At 40.6% G+C, this 20,700-nt stretch overlaps 1 protein-coding gene across 7 annotated transcripts in view; it reads right to left on the reverse strand.

Moving 5' to 3' along the window:
* TCF12 (transcription factor 12) overlaps positions 1–20,700 on the reverse strand; it is a 172,966-nt gene that overhangs the window by 48,315 nt on the left and 103,951 nt on the right. For all 7 annotated transcript variants that reach the window (XM_086757016.1, XM_086757015.1, XM_086757020.1 and 4 more), the window contains 2 exons: positions 6,595–6,730; positions 3,421–3,473 (listed from right to left, as the gene is read on the reverse strand). In XM_086757016.1, the coding sequence (XP_086613142.1) occupies positions 3,421–3,473; positions 6,595–6,730 (189 nt within the window). The remainder of the gene's footprint in view (positions 1–3,420; positions 3,474–6,594; positions 6,731–20,700) is intronic.

A 20,700-nucleotide genomic window follows, 5' to 3' on the forward strand; every position in this document is an offset into this window, starting at 1 on the left:
TACAGATACCACAGAGGTAATATATGAGGAACTCCTACACAATCAAGCTAGAAATTGTCTTTAATGTGTTGAAAAACATAATGAGTATGAATTTAGAAAGAGATCTCTGGTATTTGAAAGCTTGACAATCTCTTATTAAACAAGTGGCAATCTAAAGTTTAATATTAACTGATAGTCTCAGGTACTGTGGAAAGTCCAAAATACTCAAAATCGTTATTAGAAATGGAACTACACAGAAACCATTCCGATTATCTGTGCCTGTGTGTCACAGCTGAGTTTTCTGTAACCAAAAATCAACAGACACGATGTATTTCAGGTTACTTCTCTGATATGAGACCAATTAACTAGCAAAAGAATGATAGATATTCACACTATTTCTCTGAGAATGATGACCTCACAATAGCTGCTGATTATGGTACTAATCATAAATATTAGTTTGGAGTATTTTCTGATGACACACGTAAAGAGTATATTTCTGCTCATAGCCCATCCATAATTAGATGGTGATCTCCCCCTGCGTTTCCCTTCCTTTCTTCTCCCTCTGCCGACTGAACTGCCCTTTGAAAACCCTGCCACTCGGCTCCTCCTAACTCAGCCCCGCCACGAGTTACAACTGGTTGCAAGTCACATGATGTTATTAGGAGTTAAGGTAACTCCTACAATCAGAAAAATTATCAGAAATATAACAGTTTTGAATCTCTGAGGCTAATGTAACTCACTGAGCGGTATTTTTCCCTCCTGCTATAATATAAATGGCACATCGTAAGCTTTCTGTTCCCTCAAGCCTGGCTCACAGTGAGAAAAAACAAACCACTGATTTTTCAGTTTCTATCTTCCCTGCAAGGCTTTAAATTTAGTAGCTGTAGTTTAACATAAATGGTTGCATGTCAGCTTTCAAAATGTTTTGAGCAATGACTCACCACTTAGCAGTTTGTGGCAGGAAAACTTAAAAATGCATTTGCCTGGTGCATTAAATTTTTGGAAGTTCAGATTGAGTTGCATTCCAGAAAGTAACTAAACAATTCATTAGCACTTTTCTCCGTAACTGTATTTACTTTAGATCCTGATAAGAAAGATAAACCTCAAAGCAAGTAATTTCAGAAAATACCACACAAATCCAAGAGAACAAGAAACAAACTAGAGGAAGATTTATTTTTTTTTCATTATTTCTTAAAAGGTTGTTATTAAATTACAGTTATCTAGGAAATTAAATTACCGTTGAGTATCCATTGACGTGGTAGCCCTATACTAACACAAAAACACTGTAGAAAACAATCTTTTAGAAACTGAAAAATTAAAAAATACAGATTTGTATAACAACATTAAGTATCATCTTTCTTGTGCCTTTCCACGTTATCATTAAACTTCTCTGCACTACCTATTAGCTAAATGAATTTTTATCTTTTCCACCATATAGTCTGACTTCCTACCAAGGTATATTTAAAGTAAAGACAACGCTTACTTCACTACCTACTCAATTTAAATTTCCTATGATGCTCACTGAAATTTAGTGGGGTGTCATCTTCCAAATACATAATATGTCACAGTACTATTTTTTTTTGTGATATGTCATTTTACTTCAAGGCTCTATACAGCACTGAAAGCACCAACACACGGAGGATCAGTACTTAAAACGTGCAGCGTCGCAGTCATCGATTATTCACAGTAACTGCACTTTATTGCACAGATTGGCACCATATTAATACAAATACAATTTATCAGCCTTTTGTTGTCTCTGCTCTTCTCACAGAAGAATTAAGTGAAAATAATTTGAAAAATACAGCTTCTTAAAATTAAAGCCTGGTAAGAGAAATGAGAGAAATTTTTCATTTGCTAAAATGATCTCTTTACCTGGCTGACACTACTAAATATTAAACATGCAATGTAAGCTTTATAACTCGCCTAGAATTGCAGTAATAAAACACATGAAAATTGCACTGCTATGTGTTTTAGGCTGACATTTTAAAATATATTTCTGTTAATCTAGCTGAAATCATCTGCTAGACTGTAAAGCCACCCTACACAACGCGCAACCGTTAAAATGTAAATTGCCAAACTATTTTTAGCTGCTGAAGGGGGAAAATAAAGGGGGGGGAGGAGGAAGAAGAATAATATTCCCAGCCTCGGGAATAATGATTTCGGGCATTGTGTTCATTTTGTGTATCAAGCAGCTATTCAGCCTCCAGCGGGGCCCAAGTGCTTATGCAAGCACCAGCCCTTCAGAGAGGGCCTGCAGCTGCAGCCCTGCCTCGCAGGTAGGCGGCAGGTTCGGGGCACAGCTGCCCGCGGCCGGCCGCGCCAGCAGGGCCGCGGCTCCCGCTGCCGCCTGGGAGCAGGGGAGGCGGGCGGGAGCGGGCGGGAGCCGGGAGGACGGCAGGGCAGCGGCCGCAGTTCAGGCTCCACGCAGAACGCGCTGCTCGGGCCCGCCGCGCCGCCCGGGCCGCCGGTTCCACCCCGCCGCGCCGCCTCCCGCCCACGCGCACCTGCGCCCGTGGGCTCCCGCGCTGCCACATAACGGCCCCGCCGCCATTTGCACGACAAAGAGACGGGCCCCGCCGAGCTTCCCCTGCCCGCCTCCTGCCTCCGAGCCGGGGAAAACCCCACCGTCCAGCCCTCCGCTGGGGATTTTCCGCTTCTCGTGGGCTTTTAAACTCGGGCTCATTTATAAACAATTTTCTTGCTTTTAAGAATAAAGCATATTTAATACCACAAAACACCCCTATAGCATTAGATTATCACAGCCATTAATGGTTTTTCCACCAAAACCCTTCCAACCTTTTTCATCAAAGCCCTTTATTCTCGAAGGATAAATTTCCAAGCAAAGAGGGATCAACAAACTAGTTGCTTGAAAGCTTTCCTGATGCTAGGCTGAAGTTAGGAAAGGCTTAATGAAGGCTTTAAAATCCACCAGGGCTTCACAATGAACATCTGACTCGGTGATTTATGCATATTAATAACCTCAGTCCTACCGAGGCAAGCTGAGCTGTACATGTCCTCCGAATCTTAATGTCTTCAGCTCCACTGGGATTATTACAAATGTAAATTTCTAAGATTCTCAGCTATTAATCTCTGTCTGTCCTCCTGTTCAGCAACATAATGACTAATTAAACATCAAAAGACCTGTACAGGAGATCTTCTTTGACAGCTCCTGGCCCAGCTCTCTTCCCAGGAGAGGAATTCAAATAATGGGGACAAGTGGGTAGGAGCATATGAGCAAGCTGCAAATCACTGCTATGAAATCTAAAAATTCCGCATCAAACGTGTATTTAGTCTTCCCGAACCACTCCCAAGCGCCTAGCCTAGCTGTCCGTGTCCGGCAGGTAGCCTTCCTAATGCTGAAGAAATCTGTACGGATGACAGCTGAAGAGAGCACTATTTGAGCCCGCTTTGTTGACAAGAAGCAAAAAGCGTAGTACTTACCGAAGAAGGCAAACCAGGGGGCACCTTTCTCACTTTCTTTGTCTGTAGAGGATCTGTGCACAGAAAAACAATGTTTCATCAAGTATCTGCATTACAGATGAAAAGAATAAATAGCTACATGCTATCCAGTTTTTTCTTTCCACAATTGATTTCTAATTTTCCAATTTCATGCATGTTTTAATTCTGTGCCAATGAAATGTGTCTTTCTCATCAATATGGGGATGTGCTTAAATATGTAACATACCCATGTTCATCCCTAAAATAAAGCGTTCTCACTGATTACTTTCCATTCTTTCCATAAGGAAAGTAGTTATTCCTAAGAACACTGGTGCTGAAGGGTACACCTTACACGCTCGCTAAGGAACAAAGTAAGATTTTGAGATATATAAGGAGGTTTTCCTGGGACTGATCAGCAAGAGAAATGCTTTCCCTTTCTGCACTTCAGAGTAAAGACAGAACTATCAAAAAAGAATTTATGACATGTTAAAGTACGATTTATACTCTGAAAACACCAACATGATGTCAATTTCTATAGCTTTTAGACTATACAAGGATGCAAATAAACAGCAGATCTAAAGACCAGATTACTTTTCTTGAGAAAGGCAATACAACTCAATTTGCACGTAACAGTAATGTTGCAAGTACGACACCCGCTTCCTTCTACCAATGACTATTGTAACATCACAAAAGTACCCAGCAATGTCACTATCTAAATCAAGAATCTGAACTAGTTTAGTCAGCTGCTAATAAAATTAATCTGAACAGTGTGCAAGCAAATTACAAGTTAACTGATGTTCTGAAGACAAGTATCTGTGGCAAGATTACCAGTTCTTCAGTTGACTGATTGGGCATTCCGTTAAAATACAAGATTCCTATTTTTCTATTTTCATTCAGAACACTTAATCACAATTTTGTTATATGATATGACAAGATAAAGGGGAGAGCATCTGCTGGATATCTTTACTCTGATCATTCCCCATAGGGCACGTTCAAAAAGAAAATAAAAGGGCTTTTGGAAGAGATCTACACACTGCACTCAAAGTGGCACCTGGAAGGGAACACTGGTCAGTCTCAGTGAACTTTAGTAGCAAACTGAAAGAGAGTTTGTTAAAATCCTGGTCAGGCAACTCCTTCTTGGGGATAAAATGGCCATAATTTGCCTTTGCTTTAAATTCTCAAGCAGTGGTTTTGTACCATTTAACTAATCCATTTTAAAAAAAAAAAATCAGATATACTTTCTGAAGCCATTGGAAACAAGAGTCAAGGTAAAAGTGCACTTCCTTTTCCTGGCATTTCTGGAAAAACATTTCCATAAATTGTAATCACCAGCTGCCCTGTCCCGTGTGACAGTCCCCCAGGTTCAGCCAGGACAAAAAGAGGAATACCATGCTGTTACCAGTCTGAACAGGTTTATACCCCTTGAGCTTCTGCTTCAAAGAAAAAAAGTAAATAGGAGTGCTACTCTGAAAACACCACAGTTAGCTTCATTTTGTTTAATTTAATAATATCTGGAACTTACCAAACTCTGTACAGTTTGTACAAGAAACTAATGTAATCACATATTCAGGTATGTAATAGAAATCGGACAATTTAATCTCAGACTGTCCCCCAGTGACTGCTTCCGCCCATAACCTTTGCCCACATCAGTACCGCTCGCTCTCCAGCGCCCACAGTCAGGCTGTAACAGCCCCGTTACTCCAAACCGTAGCAGGTTACTATTGTAGTAGCTTCTCACTAAAACCGATTCCATGGGGGTGGTGGTAAAACTAATAATAATAGCAGTTATTATTATTTTAAAACTCTACTTCTTGTTATTTAAGTTCAAACACCCTTCCAAGCAGCAAACTAGTTCACTGAACTTCTCTCAGACTGTTCCCTCTTCTGAAACAGATCTGAAGAACTGCTGTGTTTTATTCTCATATTCGGAGATGATGAATTCTTACAAAAATATTTGTAAAGAAAGACAAACTCATATGAAATAGCAGTTGTCTTGACAACAACTTAAAAAGTTACACAAAAATGGTATTTTAAAATACATAAATACATATATACACACACAGAGATGTATACAGGTAAAGCTCCAAAGTAATATTTTTATAATCAAATATTTAAAAAATAATTTCAAGAACGTTCAGGACTGTTTTAATGCCCAAGGAGTTTGCAGTTCTGGTTAATACTAAAGTTGCTTCAAGAAACAATTTGCATTTGATTAAATCTTGTTTTTGGTAAAGTATGGTTTAAGTTACAAGGTTCCAACAAACAAGATTTTATTATGGAACAGAAGTGCTAAAAAGAATGACGGGCATTAAAAAAAACCCCAAACACGTAGCTAGAGTAATCCTAATGACGTAACACGCTAACACTGAAATATGGTAGCTTTTAAACTAGAATATCAGGTTACCACCTCTCTTTTTATACCAAAAATCATTTTTAAAACTTGCACACCCAATTATTCGCAATTGTCTCACAACAGAAACGGTAGAACAGCTGGCTCATTCCCGATTCCCTAATTCAATTGAAAGTTGTTAGAGCTATGAAATATTACCGCTGGCTATGACCGAGCAGGAAAATTCAATTTATCTCTAAGTATCTCCAGAATAAAATATTAATACTGTCATAAGATTATAACAATTTTAAGGCAAGTTCCTGCCTGCATATTTTGCAAGGTAGTTTGATTTTAGGATAAACTACTAGTCTCCAATTGCTAAAAACTTTAAAGGCATGTTGAACCAATTACAATGAATTATATATTGCCCTGAATAAAGTTACTTTTAGCATATAAAAGGATAATTATTTCCCCTTTGTGTCTTTCCCCTGCTAAATAATGGTAATGACCTCAAGGTCAGGCATTTCCAGGAGTTAATGATGGCATGGGTTAAGGGCACTCAGCTGGTCATCAGCTCCTATCCATCTGTCATTATTGCTTTTGCAATTAAGGGCTTTATTGGAGTTTCTTGTTTGTTTTATAAGCAACACTGACCAGTGCTGAATCCAAACTAGTGTCTCAAACAGAAATTATTAACATTTTCTTTATCTCTTCTACAGCAGTTTGCTGTAATTTGAATTGCTCAGAACAGAGCAATCTTCAGTATAGAAAATGAACTGTCAAAGAAAAAATGAAGTCTGTAGAAATGCATCACGAACAAAAGTCTGAAAACTACCTATATTACTCACCGAGAGCTGGTGAGTCATGAAGAGGTCTTCGGCGCTGATTTGTGCCAGAAAACGGGTAGTAGGCTGTTCCAGGTTTTCCCGAGGATGACAGCTGACCTGGACTCCCAAGCCCCATATCTGACCGAAGCAGACTAGACTGCAAAACAAAGAAAAGTCAAATTAAGCTGTAGAATAACTCAGCTGTTAATATATCAGGCTAACAAACTGTTACCCACACATACTGCTCTTGGCATTTAGGGGAATTTACTGGGCTTTCAGTGAAGGTCTCAGAGTTCAAAAAAAAGTTGACTTTTAAAAATGAGTATTCAGAGAATATACTATAGCATAATTTGGAACGGCAAAGCAAGTTTGGGTGTGAGTCTCCAAAAAAAAAAAAAAAACCAACTGACCCATTTCAGTCTAAAACATCTGAAAAAATAAATTCATACTTACATTCTAAACAAAAATCACAATACTTTGTTTAGTTTGCAACATAACACCTCTTTTATTACACAATATAAACATAATTGATAAAAACTGCTAAGAGTTTATAGTGTGACATTAGGTTTTAGCACATACTTAGAAATCCAGGCTTATAGTACATTCATAAAAACATGGAATAATTGTCCAAAAAAAAAAAAAAAATCAAACACAGACAAAAGATAACAGATTAGATCAATGCACAGAACATAAAGAATTAATGACATTTTAAAAACTTCAAATCCACAATGTAGTTGAACCCTATCCTTTCTGTTCCCTTTTTGTGCAGTAAATACAAAAATATTCTAAACACTTAACAAGTACATTATATATTGTTTGTCTTCACGTTATTTGTATTTCTTCTGTGACATCAAAACGAACGTTGGTGATTTATGAGGGCAGTTTTTCCGTGGTTGATACTGTACTTAGCCTTATTTTGGTCTGCGGATCCCTAGATTTGCAGTGATAGCCACAGAACTGTTTGCACAGAAAATACAACGCGGCCAGGCAGTAAAAATGCATTCACCACCGCTTCACTGTGGGCTGTTGCTTTCCTCATACAGCCGTGTCCATTCTGTGTTACACGTAGCTAGACACTTGACTTTAAGGTCACCATGGAACCATCAGCCTTCAGAAAACAAGTGATGAGGTTTCTTCGTACTTGGTCATTGTGTAGGGCAGCCTTCCTGTTACAAAGGGGGTAAAGCAGGGCTGTGGGATGGCGGGACAACATCTCAATTGCCAGGTGATGCTGAGACAGGAACTGCTGACCGGATTAACTCTGGTACCAAAACAAACCTCAGGTGCCACCCAATTGAAGTTTCTCCTTCAGCCCCACGGCTCCCCAGTCAGCTGTCCTTCTCCCCTCAAACTGCTCTCAGCGATGAAGCCCACGCGTATCCGTGGGTTCCAGAGGCTGCCAAATAAGCACGCTTGCAGACTGGATAGTGGCAGGAACCCCTCCAGCGCTGTTGCCTTCTAGGGCTACAGCAGCCAACCGGAATCCGTGCAGAGGCCATTGATCCCGGCTCTCCTCACCTTTCCTTCTATGGCCTGAATACCCCCCCATTCATAAAACAAATGTATTTTTGGGATTACATTCTATCATTCGAGCTGGTTCTTTTGGTGTGATGACTTGTGAAAGGAGAGGCTAACTCACATGGATCTCAGGAAGATACTGAGTCCCTTCTAACTTGGAAAGCACTGGGATTAGCAGGAAATCCAGAGTTCATATAAAATTACAGACTATATATAACATAAGCAATAGCCTCAAGTGTGTTCTTCCAGATAAATGGTTTTGCATATCACTACTGAAATTTCTATCTTCTCCTTGTCTGGTGACTAATCTGAGCATGAAAATCTTGCATTTTAATTGAACAGCGTGGGAAGTGAAAAAGTCACCCCATGGCAAAGGAAGTGTTAACTATTTCTTACAAATCTGTCACACCATTTGAAGAACAAAGTTATTAGGGATTTAAAATGTTAACACATAAAAATAAAGCTGCTCCTCAACTCGATGTCTTAATTCTTATTCTTGCAATGAAATAGTCTTTAAATCAGAATTGTTAATATAAAACTCGTACTGAAATGAGATACCTTCATAAGGAGTGAGGTGATCTTTAAGCAAAGTATACAGAAAATGCGGTGCAGGGGGGGAACCTGCTTGTGGACTGTTTCAAGATTTGCTGATTTTGCCTTTGACAAACAGATAAGAGTTTACTGTTCTGAAGAAAACATTGATTATCAGAATATCTGGCTTATGTAGTGTAAATCTGAATTTAGCAAAAATGCTATTCTAAACAGTTATCAGTTTTAGTGGAGAACACTGTGGCGGAAACCAGGGTAACGTTCTGTGAAAAGCAGTTCCTCCAAACCAACACTGTCCAAAAGGAGAAATGAAACTTGTTCTGCACTTAGCACAACCTTCAGCCCAAGAATATCCAGGACTGAAAGAAAACTTCTTTATGTAGCCCGCGGGGAAGGGGAGGAAGTACTGCAATAGTTGTCGTTTCAAGCCCCGCTCACAGAATGTCGGAACCGCTGAGGCTGGCAGGGACCGCTGGAAGTTGTCTCGCCTGGCCCCTGCTCGCTCAGAGCGGCTGTCAAACACACTTAGGAACTATGTCCCGTTCACATCAAAGACAGCCCTCCCCGCTCCCCCCCAGCTTTCCTCCTGATCACTGGCAGCCAGTCTGGAAATGCAACGGGATCCCTACAGATGCCTCCAAAAAAGGGGTTGGAGGGTTCTTAGTTCCTCTAGTCATGGGGGGAGAGAGAGATGACAAAAACCCCATTAAAAAACCCAGTGGTACAAACCCTTAAATTTACTTCTGCCCAGCTATTCCAAAAGGCATGCGCCTGTATCTTTTCCAAACTTAACCTCCAACCTTTACCTCATGACATTGCCACCCTTGCTTTTGTCCTAAGCACTCCAGTTCTTGACATTTTCATCAGGCCCTGAATTTCGAAGCAGCGTGGCTACTACAACAGCACAAAGTAAGTGTGTAAGTAACAGAATACATGCCCTGTAAATCTCAAACTATGCAACACACTCTAAAGAAGTTTTCTGATCTATATTGTGTTTGGCTAAGAATTTTTTTTTTTTTTAAAGGAGGGGAAGAAGAAAACCTCAAAACACACAATCCTCTTCTATCATTCCCAGAATCAAATGAAACATCTGTTTAAAATTTTATAATTGCTCCTCAGTCTTCCAAAATAAAATAAAAATAGATGTCATTAGTTCAGCTTATTGATTTTTCTGCCTGTCTGAACCAATTGAGAAGCAATATTGATTAGGACTGATCCTTTCCTAAGGGCATCTGATAAAGAAAGGAATACAAAAATACCACTGAGGATAGCAAAAAAAGCTTTGTGTCATCAGCACCAAGCTTCTCCTAAGTGCCCGAGGTCCCTGCGCACAGGCGGATCGCTTACATACGTAGTTTGCAGCGTTCTCCACAGAGAACGTTCACCCTCACTCCAAACCTCATCTGCCAAGCGTGGATCCAATTACTAAGGAATAATCAATGACTGGTTATTCTCCTGAACGCTGCCGAGTCCTGTCTGCATTACTGTTATAAATAAACAGGCATCACCCGTAAAAGTTTGCGTCTTTGGATTTTATAAGGCATATTTCCAGCTTCAAAACAAACAATAATTTATTTAAAGCAATATTTCACCTAAAGAACATCTGCTCAACAACCAACCTAAGAAAAATAAAATAAAATAAAATAAAAGAGCTTTTATTACAATCAACTGAGAAAAATGTAAAGAGATATAAACACGACTGCTTTACTTTTCAAATGCATCCATTGCAAAACCAAGAAACCGTTTTGACAGCCTCAGGGGAAACGGAATGGCCTGACCCAAAATCTAAAGGCTTTACAAGGGCCGCTGTTTAGACAAGTGCTTCAAAGCGGTCCCTTTCCTAAACAGTATTCTCATAAAAATGAAATGCAGGGGAGTCATCGATTCAAACACTGCAAGGGTGAGGTGGGAGGAGAAGAATCCTATGTGCATTTTGGGGGAGTGTGTGTATTTCTGCCCCTTTGTCGCAGCAAACAAGTAACTTCCTAGTGCAGCTGCACTCAGCGCACGCAGTTAGCTCCCGTTCAGCCCAACAAGCTCACCGACCGTATGCTGACATCAACATGGCATGCCCAACATAAAATAAAGCTCCTTACTCAACATATTTTAAAATGGTTTTTAAATTGATTCTTTCAAAGAATCGGAGCGTAAAAGTAAGAAAGAGTTTGACTGCTTTGGAAGTTTTCTTCTCCCCAGCCAAGCTATTCTGCAAAATACATGGCCCTGTTTAACAAGCACTCCATAAACTGCACTATTGTAGAGAAGCTTTTACCATTGGAAAATGTATTTGTTATAGGCGGTTGCCTTGTGCTTCGTGGTCTAAATCTCATTCACACTCATTTTTTAAATGCAAACATATTAGCAAACATGTTAAGAACCCAGATTTTCCTGGTGCAGCCATAGCCAAACTATGCCAGAGCTCCATCCAAATACAACCAACCATGTGCCTTTACATTATTCATCATTTTCTATCAAAAGAATAATACGGTTGAGAATAAAAGCATTAGCCCATTCTACATTCTACGCAACTGGTTATGACAGGGCCATTGTGCTGGCACAATAAGGCAGGCTGCTTCAGCGGGGAGAGGAGCACTGCAACCTAACAACTGCAAACTGAGACCCTGAAACCGTCCCCCCACAACGAGCCAACTAGATCTCATTTTTCCTAGGCTTTCTGCATTAGCTCCCTTTTCAAAAAGGTTATGCTTTGAGTTCCAGTAGTCACGCTGTCCCTATTTAAGGCAGGAAAGCTATCTAAAGTTTGGGGGTTTTTGGTTTTGTTTTTGTTTTGGTTTGGTTTTTGGGGGGGAGGGGCGGAGGGGTTGGTTGTTTTTGTTTTGTTTTGTTTTTAAGTACTTAAGTGTGTAGCTAAAAATCTGGAGCTTAGATACATTATTTTGTAAAAGTAAAGTAACGCCACAGCACTCGTGTCAATCCCATCCCTTCATTATCCCACCACACAGTCGTAGATAAACTCACATGGCATTTCTCTCTCTCTCAGAATTACACAGAGCAGATAAGTGCCTTCCTACTAGAAATGCTGCACTGGCTAGAGTAAAAGTTTAATGTGCATGGCCTTTTTTTTGAGCAAGTCATCTGGAGGACTTCATGTATATAGCGCATCTTAATACGTCACATGTCTGACCTTACAGATAAACCTGCATTTGCCTGAGCTAGCTCAAAAGAATGAAACAAACCGGAGAAGTCAAACTCTGCTAAACTTGCAAAATGCAGCAGCCAAGTTGTGTGTGTTGTTACTGTGATTCCAAAGAAAAACCCAGCACACAATGAAAACATTAACAAATAATTGTTCCGGGACGTACTAGTACAGAGCGGAGGTTGGGGCTGCAGAAAGACCTTCACCTGAGCTCCACGTCATGCACTTTACGCCAAAAACATAACCAAGGTATCAAGTGCTGGGTTTCACTTTACCGGGGTCTCCAGTCTCCGGACACTGTAATGAATATGCACTCCAAAATAGGAGCCGAATTTGGAACAGCACTGACATATGATGTACATTCATTTTAAATTTAAATTCTGGAGATATGTTTGCAATTATCAGCACGTTGTTAAAGAATCTCATCCTGAGAATATCACCAAATAGTAATGTGAAATACAGTGTTACCATGTTGAGAACAAAGGGACCCTGAATGAGTAATCAATAACAACTGGCAGAAAATGAGGCATTAATTATGATCCTCTCCAGCGTTTTGTCTCAAACAAGGTTTCATTAAATACATTGTGCTAACCTGTACATCTTCAAGCCCTTACCAATACATTGGATCAGATACATTTTTGGTCTGCTTCAGCAGGAGGAACATAGCAGAATTAAAAAGCCAAAACAACATCTAAAGTGTTATATGATAACTCAAGCATTTTTTTCTTGATCAATTTAAAGGAAATCAGGGATTGCTAATAGAACATCTCAGGAGAGGATCCTCTAACAACGTGCTGATAATTGCAAACATATTCCTCATTTTAAAAAAATACTCTGATCTTATGATCTCAATGTAGTCTCTTGAAAATTTAATTATCGTCTCCTATACCTAAAGCATCATGCAGATTTGAGAAGATAATGACAGTCATCCATCAACTGCATCCTGCCAGTGTAATCAGGCTAATCCAGCTCACCGGAGTAAGCAACAGCTACCAGGGTACTAAATACCGAAGTGATGCAACGTCATAAACAAAATAACACACATTTAGTTTTACTGTCTTCCCAATTAGCGTTAACACTGAAAAATATCAAGGTATCAATATATTTGCTTTCTACACCAGAGCTTTTCTGGATCACCACGAGCTGCTTATTCCATGTGTGTACCTAGGCAGAACCTGTGTCTGTGGGTAATTCCCTTTACGTGTAAATACACTGAGCCTGAGTGCAGGGACAGAGGAGGGAGAAGGAAGACGTTCAGTCAGAATTCCAGATATGGTTTTTTAAGCAGTGGGAGGAGTAAAGATTAAACACAAAGAGAAGGAAACATTTTGTATTCCTTCTGCATCTAAATGGCTTTAAAGCACCCAATTAATACAAATATTTTGAACGAGTCCCTTCCTTCTCTTTTGCAACTGTGGCTCCCCTGCACCGACACCGCACATTGGCAAGGCACAAACTCTGTCTTAGCTTCTCAGCGCAGCACCCTGCGGAGGCCGGTGTCCAGTCTCAGAGGCTACGCCGGCTCAGCTTGTCTGCACTCAGCCCCTGGGCAAGGTGTTTTGTGTTGCTGACTGAATTCTAGGAAGCATTGTGCCCCCCCTTTGCCTTTAAATCTTTTCGCTACGTAATGAAAACAGTAATTTGAACAGCTTCCTTACTCTGATTATACAAAAGCAGAAGGTTTGTGGAGAACTGCAAAACGTCAGAAGAGAAGCAGCTGAGGGGTTATTCATTCTACTGTGTTCTGGGTTTTTTTTTGGTACCAGCCTTCCTGCTTTTCTCTATGATTACAAAATAAGAACATGAGAAGTCAACATTACAAAAGATTTTATGCTGAATCCTATTTACAGAAGTCTGACTATAAAGGATATGATAAAGCTCAAACTATCCTTGCATCTGTTTCTCCCTCCGCATCCTCAGCAAAATGATTTCAGAGGATTTCAGACAGTTAGTAGAATGTTTTGTGGATATGGTATGGAAGCTGTGCATCTCCTCTCCCACACAACCAAGAGAAAACTCTCACTCGCTCCAAGCACCACGTCAGAAAATGCTTAAAATAATAAGGGTTCAAAAACTATCGTTAATACAGCAACCAGATAATTGTTAGGACTTAACTCGAGGACCCGTATGTTTTAACATACAATCAAGTGAAAGCTAACTCAAATATTAGGGTTCTAGTAAATGCATAGTCAAGCCCAGTAAATATCTTAGGCTACAGTCCCCTCCCCTTAAGTGTTCTCCTTCTCTCCCTGCTTGTCAGAAATCTGTGCCATCAGGAGCACTATCATCTTGAAAAGCACTCCACAACCCAGCTGAAACCAATGGAAGCTGCATGATTTGGTTCCACAGAAGAGGAATCAAAACAGCAGATCTGTCTTGTCCTTCTTTCCATCCACGGACTGTCTGCTCAGGCTGCAGTCTCTCCCAGCTCATCCCAGCAGCAAATGCTAAGGAACAGGTTGCTTACACTGCTTTTATCTCCCCTTTCCCAACTCTACTCAGGAGCAGTATTCATCTTGAGAGCAGTAATGTGTCCAAATGCAAAGTCTGGGAAGGGATTTTACCTCCCTGTGAAGAAAGCGAGGTAAGTGGGTGCTCAGTATACCAGAGCTGTTATAGGCAAAAGGAATAAACCCTTCCAGAAAATCCAAAGGGCAGTCCAGCTCGCTCAGACAGGCGTGGCTGGGAGCAGAGAACTGAGCTATCTTTTCCCCATGCACCAGTAACACCATAAATTCCTCACTGCGAAGCACCCAGCTCCGAGGCAGTAACAGTTGCTGGAGACAAATAGTAACTGGCCAAAGAAACTGCATCTGCACGCCGTGGTGTAACATGGTTTTTACTTCCTTATGCAGTACTGTGTAAAATACCACATATATATTGATTTACAGAGTATTCATTACCTTAAACACAGTCAAACACAATCAACAACTAAAAAGAGGCAAGAAAATTTGCCACCCCTAAACAGCGTGAGAAAGTAACAGTTTGTCTGCTGAAGACGTTCCAAATGATTCCTTGCAGAACTGCTCCCCTTGTATAAATAGCATCCCTCCCCAGTTCTAACTCCTGACACCTGCTACCCGCTTCACTCCGAGGGGATGTCTTCCCCGATTAACTTCAGGTGGTCACCTCCAGCTCGGGGAAAGGCAATCTAGCCTGAGCCCAGCACGCTTTTGCTTTCTGAAAAGGTTCTGCAGGCTCCTGATCTGCCAAGACAGGAGATATTTTCCCAATAGCATGGTAAGTAATTCAATTCTAATAAATCATAATCAAGAGAAAGTTAATACTGCATGATTTAACTTAAGAAGTAAAACGAAGCTAAATAAACTCAAGTTTGGATATTCTGTCTGCCCTTAAACTATATATCCCTCTCCCCATCACAACCTTTCAGACAGTATCCGCGGGCAGGATCCAGAGTCACCGCTTCAGTTATCGCTGTGCCAGCCTTCCCTTCAGAAGCTGCGTTTCTCAGAGATTGATAGCTCAGCTGTAAAAATTTGCTCTGGGGAGACACCTGATATCAAAGGTGTCAGAGAAGAGGAGATTAAAATGAGAAGATTTACAAAATAAAATCAGTTTGTCAGCTTTAAAGTTATGTGGGTATTAAAAATCCCACACATGTACAAGCCTTAAAATTTTTATACTTCCATAACTCAGTATTACCTGGATGTAAATGGACATTATGTTCTCCATACTCTAAAACTACGTGAGGAGGGAAGGAAAGCATCTGGTATCACCACCTGCAGTCCTCCTAAGGCCCCACAGATAAGAGAAGGCCAGAATATTGTGTATTTTTCTAACTCAGAAAGGTCCATCTAAAGCACCTTCAAACATCCTGCCAGCAGTGAGCAGGAAGAAACTTCTTGTTGCTGTTTAACAGATACATTAGCCTAAAAAAACCTCCAAAACCAACACAACCTTGTAGGTCCATAGCTGATACAATCTGACATCTTTTACCAGCATCAAAGTAAATTCTACATTTTTTTTTTTTAAAACTACACACTGGTAGCCCCTCTATAGCACTTATGCTTTTTTATCATTAGCATGTTTAAAGTATGCATGTTTTTCCTTATTGTACACAATTACATTGTTGAGTGTATATTCTATATAGATATGTATTTTAAATTATTTTTTTTAAAGATGTGATTTCAAGATCTGTAAGTTCAAAAAAAAAAAAAACAAACCCAAAACAAACCACTTGATGGTATGTGGGATGTGGGATGCACTAGCTACAACACTAGCTACAAGATTTAGCCTAACACTCTCCAGAGAGAAACATCCTCGCTCTAGCATCCCTTTTGCCACAATATGACTTCCTCTGCTGTCTGCCACCTAGGTGTGGTCCAAATATGCGTATTTCCAATCATTACTGAAGACAAGCTATTTACATTTTTCTATTAATTTAAAACCCTTTCATTAGTTCCCTTTAAAAAGAAAATCTTTTCAATAATACTATGCTATCTCAGAAGCAGATGGCACATCCTCAACGCTGAATAACTCCCTAATTATTTCTCTCAAGGAAGCCAAATAGGGGTAGAAATCTTAAAGACAAGCAATAAAAAAAAGTTTCAAGATATGAACAGAATTCCTACAGGAAGAAATGAAAACTGCAGAACTCGGAGTGGGTGGGAGAGGGCTTGCATATGCAGACTTCAGACATACATCAGGTTACCCAAGCAGAAACTACGAAGCCCTCGCTGGCCCTACAGAGACACCCAACGTGTTGTTCTACGCAGTTGTCCTTACTTCTTTCATCTGCAAGACACCTCCTGCCTATTGTTCTCTGACAAACAATGCCACAGCAAAGCGTGTTAGCGGCAGCCTAGTGCCGTGGCCCGTGTGTTGAAGTAAGGAATTGTTAAAAACGTTGCCCAGCACCCATGAGCAACCGCAGAGACGCAGATGTGCTGCCATCCATAGCCTGCGCTTGCAGAGCGAGGAAGCTGCTGTGGAAGCTGTCCCCCTCGCGTACAGAACAATCATGCTCTACGCTGCCGTGCGCAGCAAGGGCCTGTTTATCTGACTGACGGGTTTCCACTACATCTCAGCTGTCAGGTACCCCTACACCACTACTCTGTCACCCCTGTTCACAATCACTCGTTTCTTTCGCTCTTGCCACTTCCAAGGTTTTCTTCTTACAAAACGGGTACTTCAGGGTACATTTTTCACACTGTTCTTGGCTGTTCCATTTTTGTCACTGAACCTCATCTCTGCTTCCCACATGTTTTCATACACCCTTACCTAACGCTCACATTTTTGTCTGCATGCTGCTTCTTCCAGCTGTTTCATGCTATCTGTTGCTTTAGTAAAAAATAAAATCACTTAATCTCCATTATACTATAAATATGTCTTACAATTCTATAGTTTAAGAACATAGTAAAAAATACTCTTAAGTTGGTGCTATTCAGTTCTATTCATTTTTCTCTCTATCTGCATCTACTCTGGGTACTTGTTTTCACTCCTGCTTGCACGCCCCTCACCACTAACAAAAAAGTTGCCAATTTTGCCCATGCACGACAGGAGCAAGCTTTTATGTTCTCCCTAGACAACTCAAATTTCTGGAATTCTCCCCTTCCCACACTTCGTCAACCCGTGGGACAGCTGGCAGAGGTGCTCTGAGATGCACCCTTCCCCAGCACCGCAGGATGGCTTTTTAGATTCGCATTCTGCTCAAACTGCTTTAGACTCTTTCTAACGTTGAAAGAGGCAAATTACTGACGATGCAAAGGCAAGGTAACATACATTTGCAGGCATTTCTTTTGCCAGAGTGATCATCTGTTAAATTACCCAAGAAATTGGTGCTGAAGGCATTCAGGGGGTTTATATCAAAGTTCTTTTAGTGTGTTTCATTTGTGTTTCTGCACAAAAAAAAAAAAAAAAAATTCTTTTAGACTGGGAGGGATGCAACAGCTAATAGTTTTTCATGCTTATAAATTTATTCTTTAATAAATTACTAAATTTGCAGACAAGAGGGAAACCTTTAAAATTTCAAATTAAATTGTGAAGTTCTTAAGTCAATAAACAAAGAAAGGCCACAGATTTTTGCTAGAAAGCCAACAGCATGAATTCCAGTTGCTTAATATCTATGCTGTATTAAATTCTGTAGTATTTTTCAGTAGGAATGAGTCAGGCACATACAAATCTAGCTTCCTCTGACTGGTACCCAGATGAGGAGAACGCTTCTGTGCTGAATCGTAGCAAGGTGGAAGATGGAGGAGCTTGTTCCAACTTTAACAATCAGTGAGAAGGCAGCTCATTTCTCCTCCAAGGTACCGTCCAAGTAAGAGCATACATTTAAAGGCATTTAAGAAACACAAAACATGCTCTGAAGATGTACAAAGGACACTACATCTATCTTAATATTGCAGTGAAGCACATTTTTTTTCCTTGATAAAGAAGAAATTGGTAAATCCTGAAAAGTTGTCTGAAATGATGTCTTAATACGTTTACTTGCAGTATATTCCCATAAGGAGCACTAAGTACGGTGCTGATGTGCATCAAACGTTCCTGTCACACTGCAGAGTTCAGGCTAATTTAATAACTCCTGATGTGCCTTACCTCATGTTGCAGTGATGCAATAATATGCTGCTAAATGAGTCACCTCCCATTAGCTGCACAGCCACGGCGGAGCTGACGGCTACCGAAGGGAAAGGGGTGCAGCAGCATTACTGGAAACGCTGATGGACCAGCTTTCCTTTGGATTTTTTTTTCCTCATCCAAAAAATAAAGATTCTGAAGCAGCCTTATTTATTACCAATACTTATATAATAATAGCAGCAGAACTGAGTTACAAATCCATCTGCCACTACTAAATAAAATATATATACAGTATACATAGTATCATATAAATTCTTCCTACGCTTTCTGTGTAGTACTATATATTTCATACTGCGTGAAACAGACAGCAGCGTACGTGTATATATCAAGTACTACATAGAGCAGTAAATATTTTATGCAGTATTGTATATATAATTTTACACAGAACAAGTGAAATGTATTTAGTAAAGATAACCCATAGCTCCTTCCAATATTTATGTATTATCATTATCAGTAATCATCAATTTAACTTGTTTCTAAATGGGTTTTGTAACATTTCAAGTGTCCCACCATCATACAGAACATACAAATTAGAGTTAGAAAAAAAAAAAAAAGTAAATTTAAGATACATCTCTTCAAAGAAAAGTTACACTTTAAACAAGAACTGGAGAATGCCTCTTCAGTTCTTGCCCAGCATCCCTTACGTTCCGCGCTATTTTATCTCCTTTCTGGCACACGGGATACTATACGGACTGCAAGTTATTATGGAGGGAGGGTAAACGTGTTATCTCCATGTCAAAAAATCCGTAATGTCTATTTTTCATGTCTGATTGTTCAGAATTAAAACAGAACATGAAGGAGAAAGTTGCAAATGGTTTCCTGCCTTCGGCCTGGAGATGCCAGGTGGAGAGCCAGGCTTTGCCGGGCGCAGGAAAACAGGCACGGGCAGGGTGAAGGGGCATCCCCCCCGCTCTCCCCCAGCTAGCAGGGGATAGGCACGGAGCTCCTGTGAGGACCCACAGAAACCAGTCGAACAGCCACACGTGTATCGCACACTGATGCCCATTCCACTCTGAAAACAGTGCCGATTCCTGGCTTTCCTACAGCTCAGGCCTGTCTGAGCAGCGTGCAGTGACAGACTTTTGATGCTGCTGGCATGGGAGTCACGCAGTCACCACCTGAAGCCTCACCTCGCTTCTTTTCCAGCTTTCAGCATTAAACCACACAAACGTAAAGAAACTCCTTTTTATTATAAGAAGCCTTCTGAAAACTGAACCTACATCCGATTTGTGAAAAGATGCCCTTGCCAAATCTGCAGTTACGCAGCCGGCAGGAATGGTGCAATCAGCCCCAAAAATCACAAACCACCCCTCCTCCTCCGATTCGAAGACACAACTAGAGCCGTTGTGTCAAGCCATGCAGCACTGTGTTTCATTCTGAGAGCAAAACAGAGATTTTACAATCAATTCTTTGGGTTTTGACTTCGAAGGGGTTAAAGGCAGTAAGAGCTGGGAAGGTGCAGAGCACAGCGAAGACCTGTCAGAAAGAGGAAGTACGCAGTAAAGTGCAAATAAAGCCAAAAAAAGGCAGAGATTCAGACCTTGACTGCAGAGCACTGGAGAGGCACAGGTTTTGAAGTAGCACGCAAACATACCCCATTAACCTTATTAACACTAAACCATATTAAAAACACCGCTTAAGACAAAAGCAGTTGCCTTATTCATCACTGTTATTTGCATGAATGGCCCCGGTGCACAGCGCTGTACTTCAGGATGCTCCTTTTTGGCTTGCTTCGAACACCTGGTGGAAGTAAAACCTGAAAGTACACCCTTCCTGTTCGGTAAGACATGCGTAAATTAGTCGTATTTACATTCCCGTGACTAAGTGTTACACCCGAGTCTTTACCTAAGTTGCTTAGATTTTTAAGCTACGCTGGAGATCAGTCTCACAACTCCTGCAGCCTAAGCAGAAAGCCTGCAGGTAGCTAACAGGCCACCCAAATCAGCGCTTGGCTCATTTTCAGTCAAGGTTAAGAAGCGATAGTGAGGGTCTGAAGTGTTTCAGTTTACAGCATTCTTGAAAATTCTCATTCCTGCCCACTGTAAACTTAATCAGAAGTTAAAATTAAACCTCATCCACACCAGGTTGTTAATACCATTTACACCAACGACACGTGGAAAGAACTTTGGTAGGAGAAGAACAGGTTAGAGAGGATCTGGAGAAGTTCACCTGCACCCAGTAAGACAGACTCTTGCCATTCTTGCAATTTCAAAAACCTCAGCCACTGTCTTTGAGAACTCACAGTTCGGAGAGAGTGCTGAGACTAACAAAGAATGGCATTGGCCGGTTCATTTCAGGGAGGAACA

This window comes from Chlamydotis macqueenii, chromosome 12, assembly GCF_036417535.1.
Source record: "Chlamydotis macqueenii isolate bChlMac1 chromosome 12, bChlMac1.mat, whole genome shotgun sequence".
Classification (NCBI taxonomy): Eukaryota; Metazoa; Chordata; class Aves; order Otidiformes; family Otididae; genus Chlamydotis; species Chlamydotis macqueenii.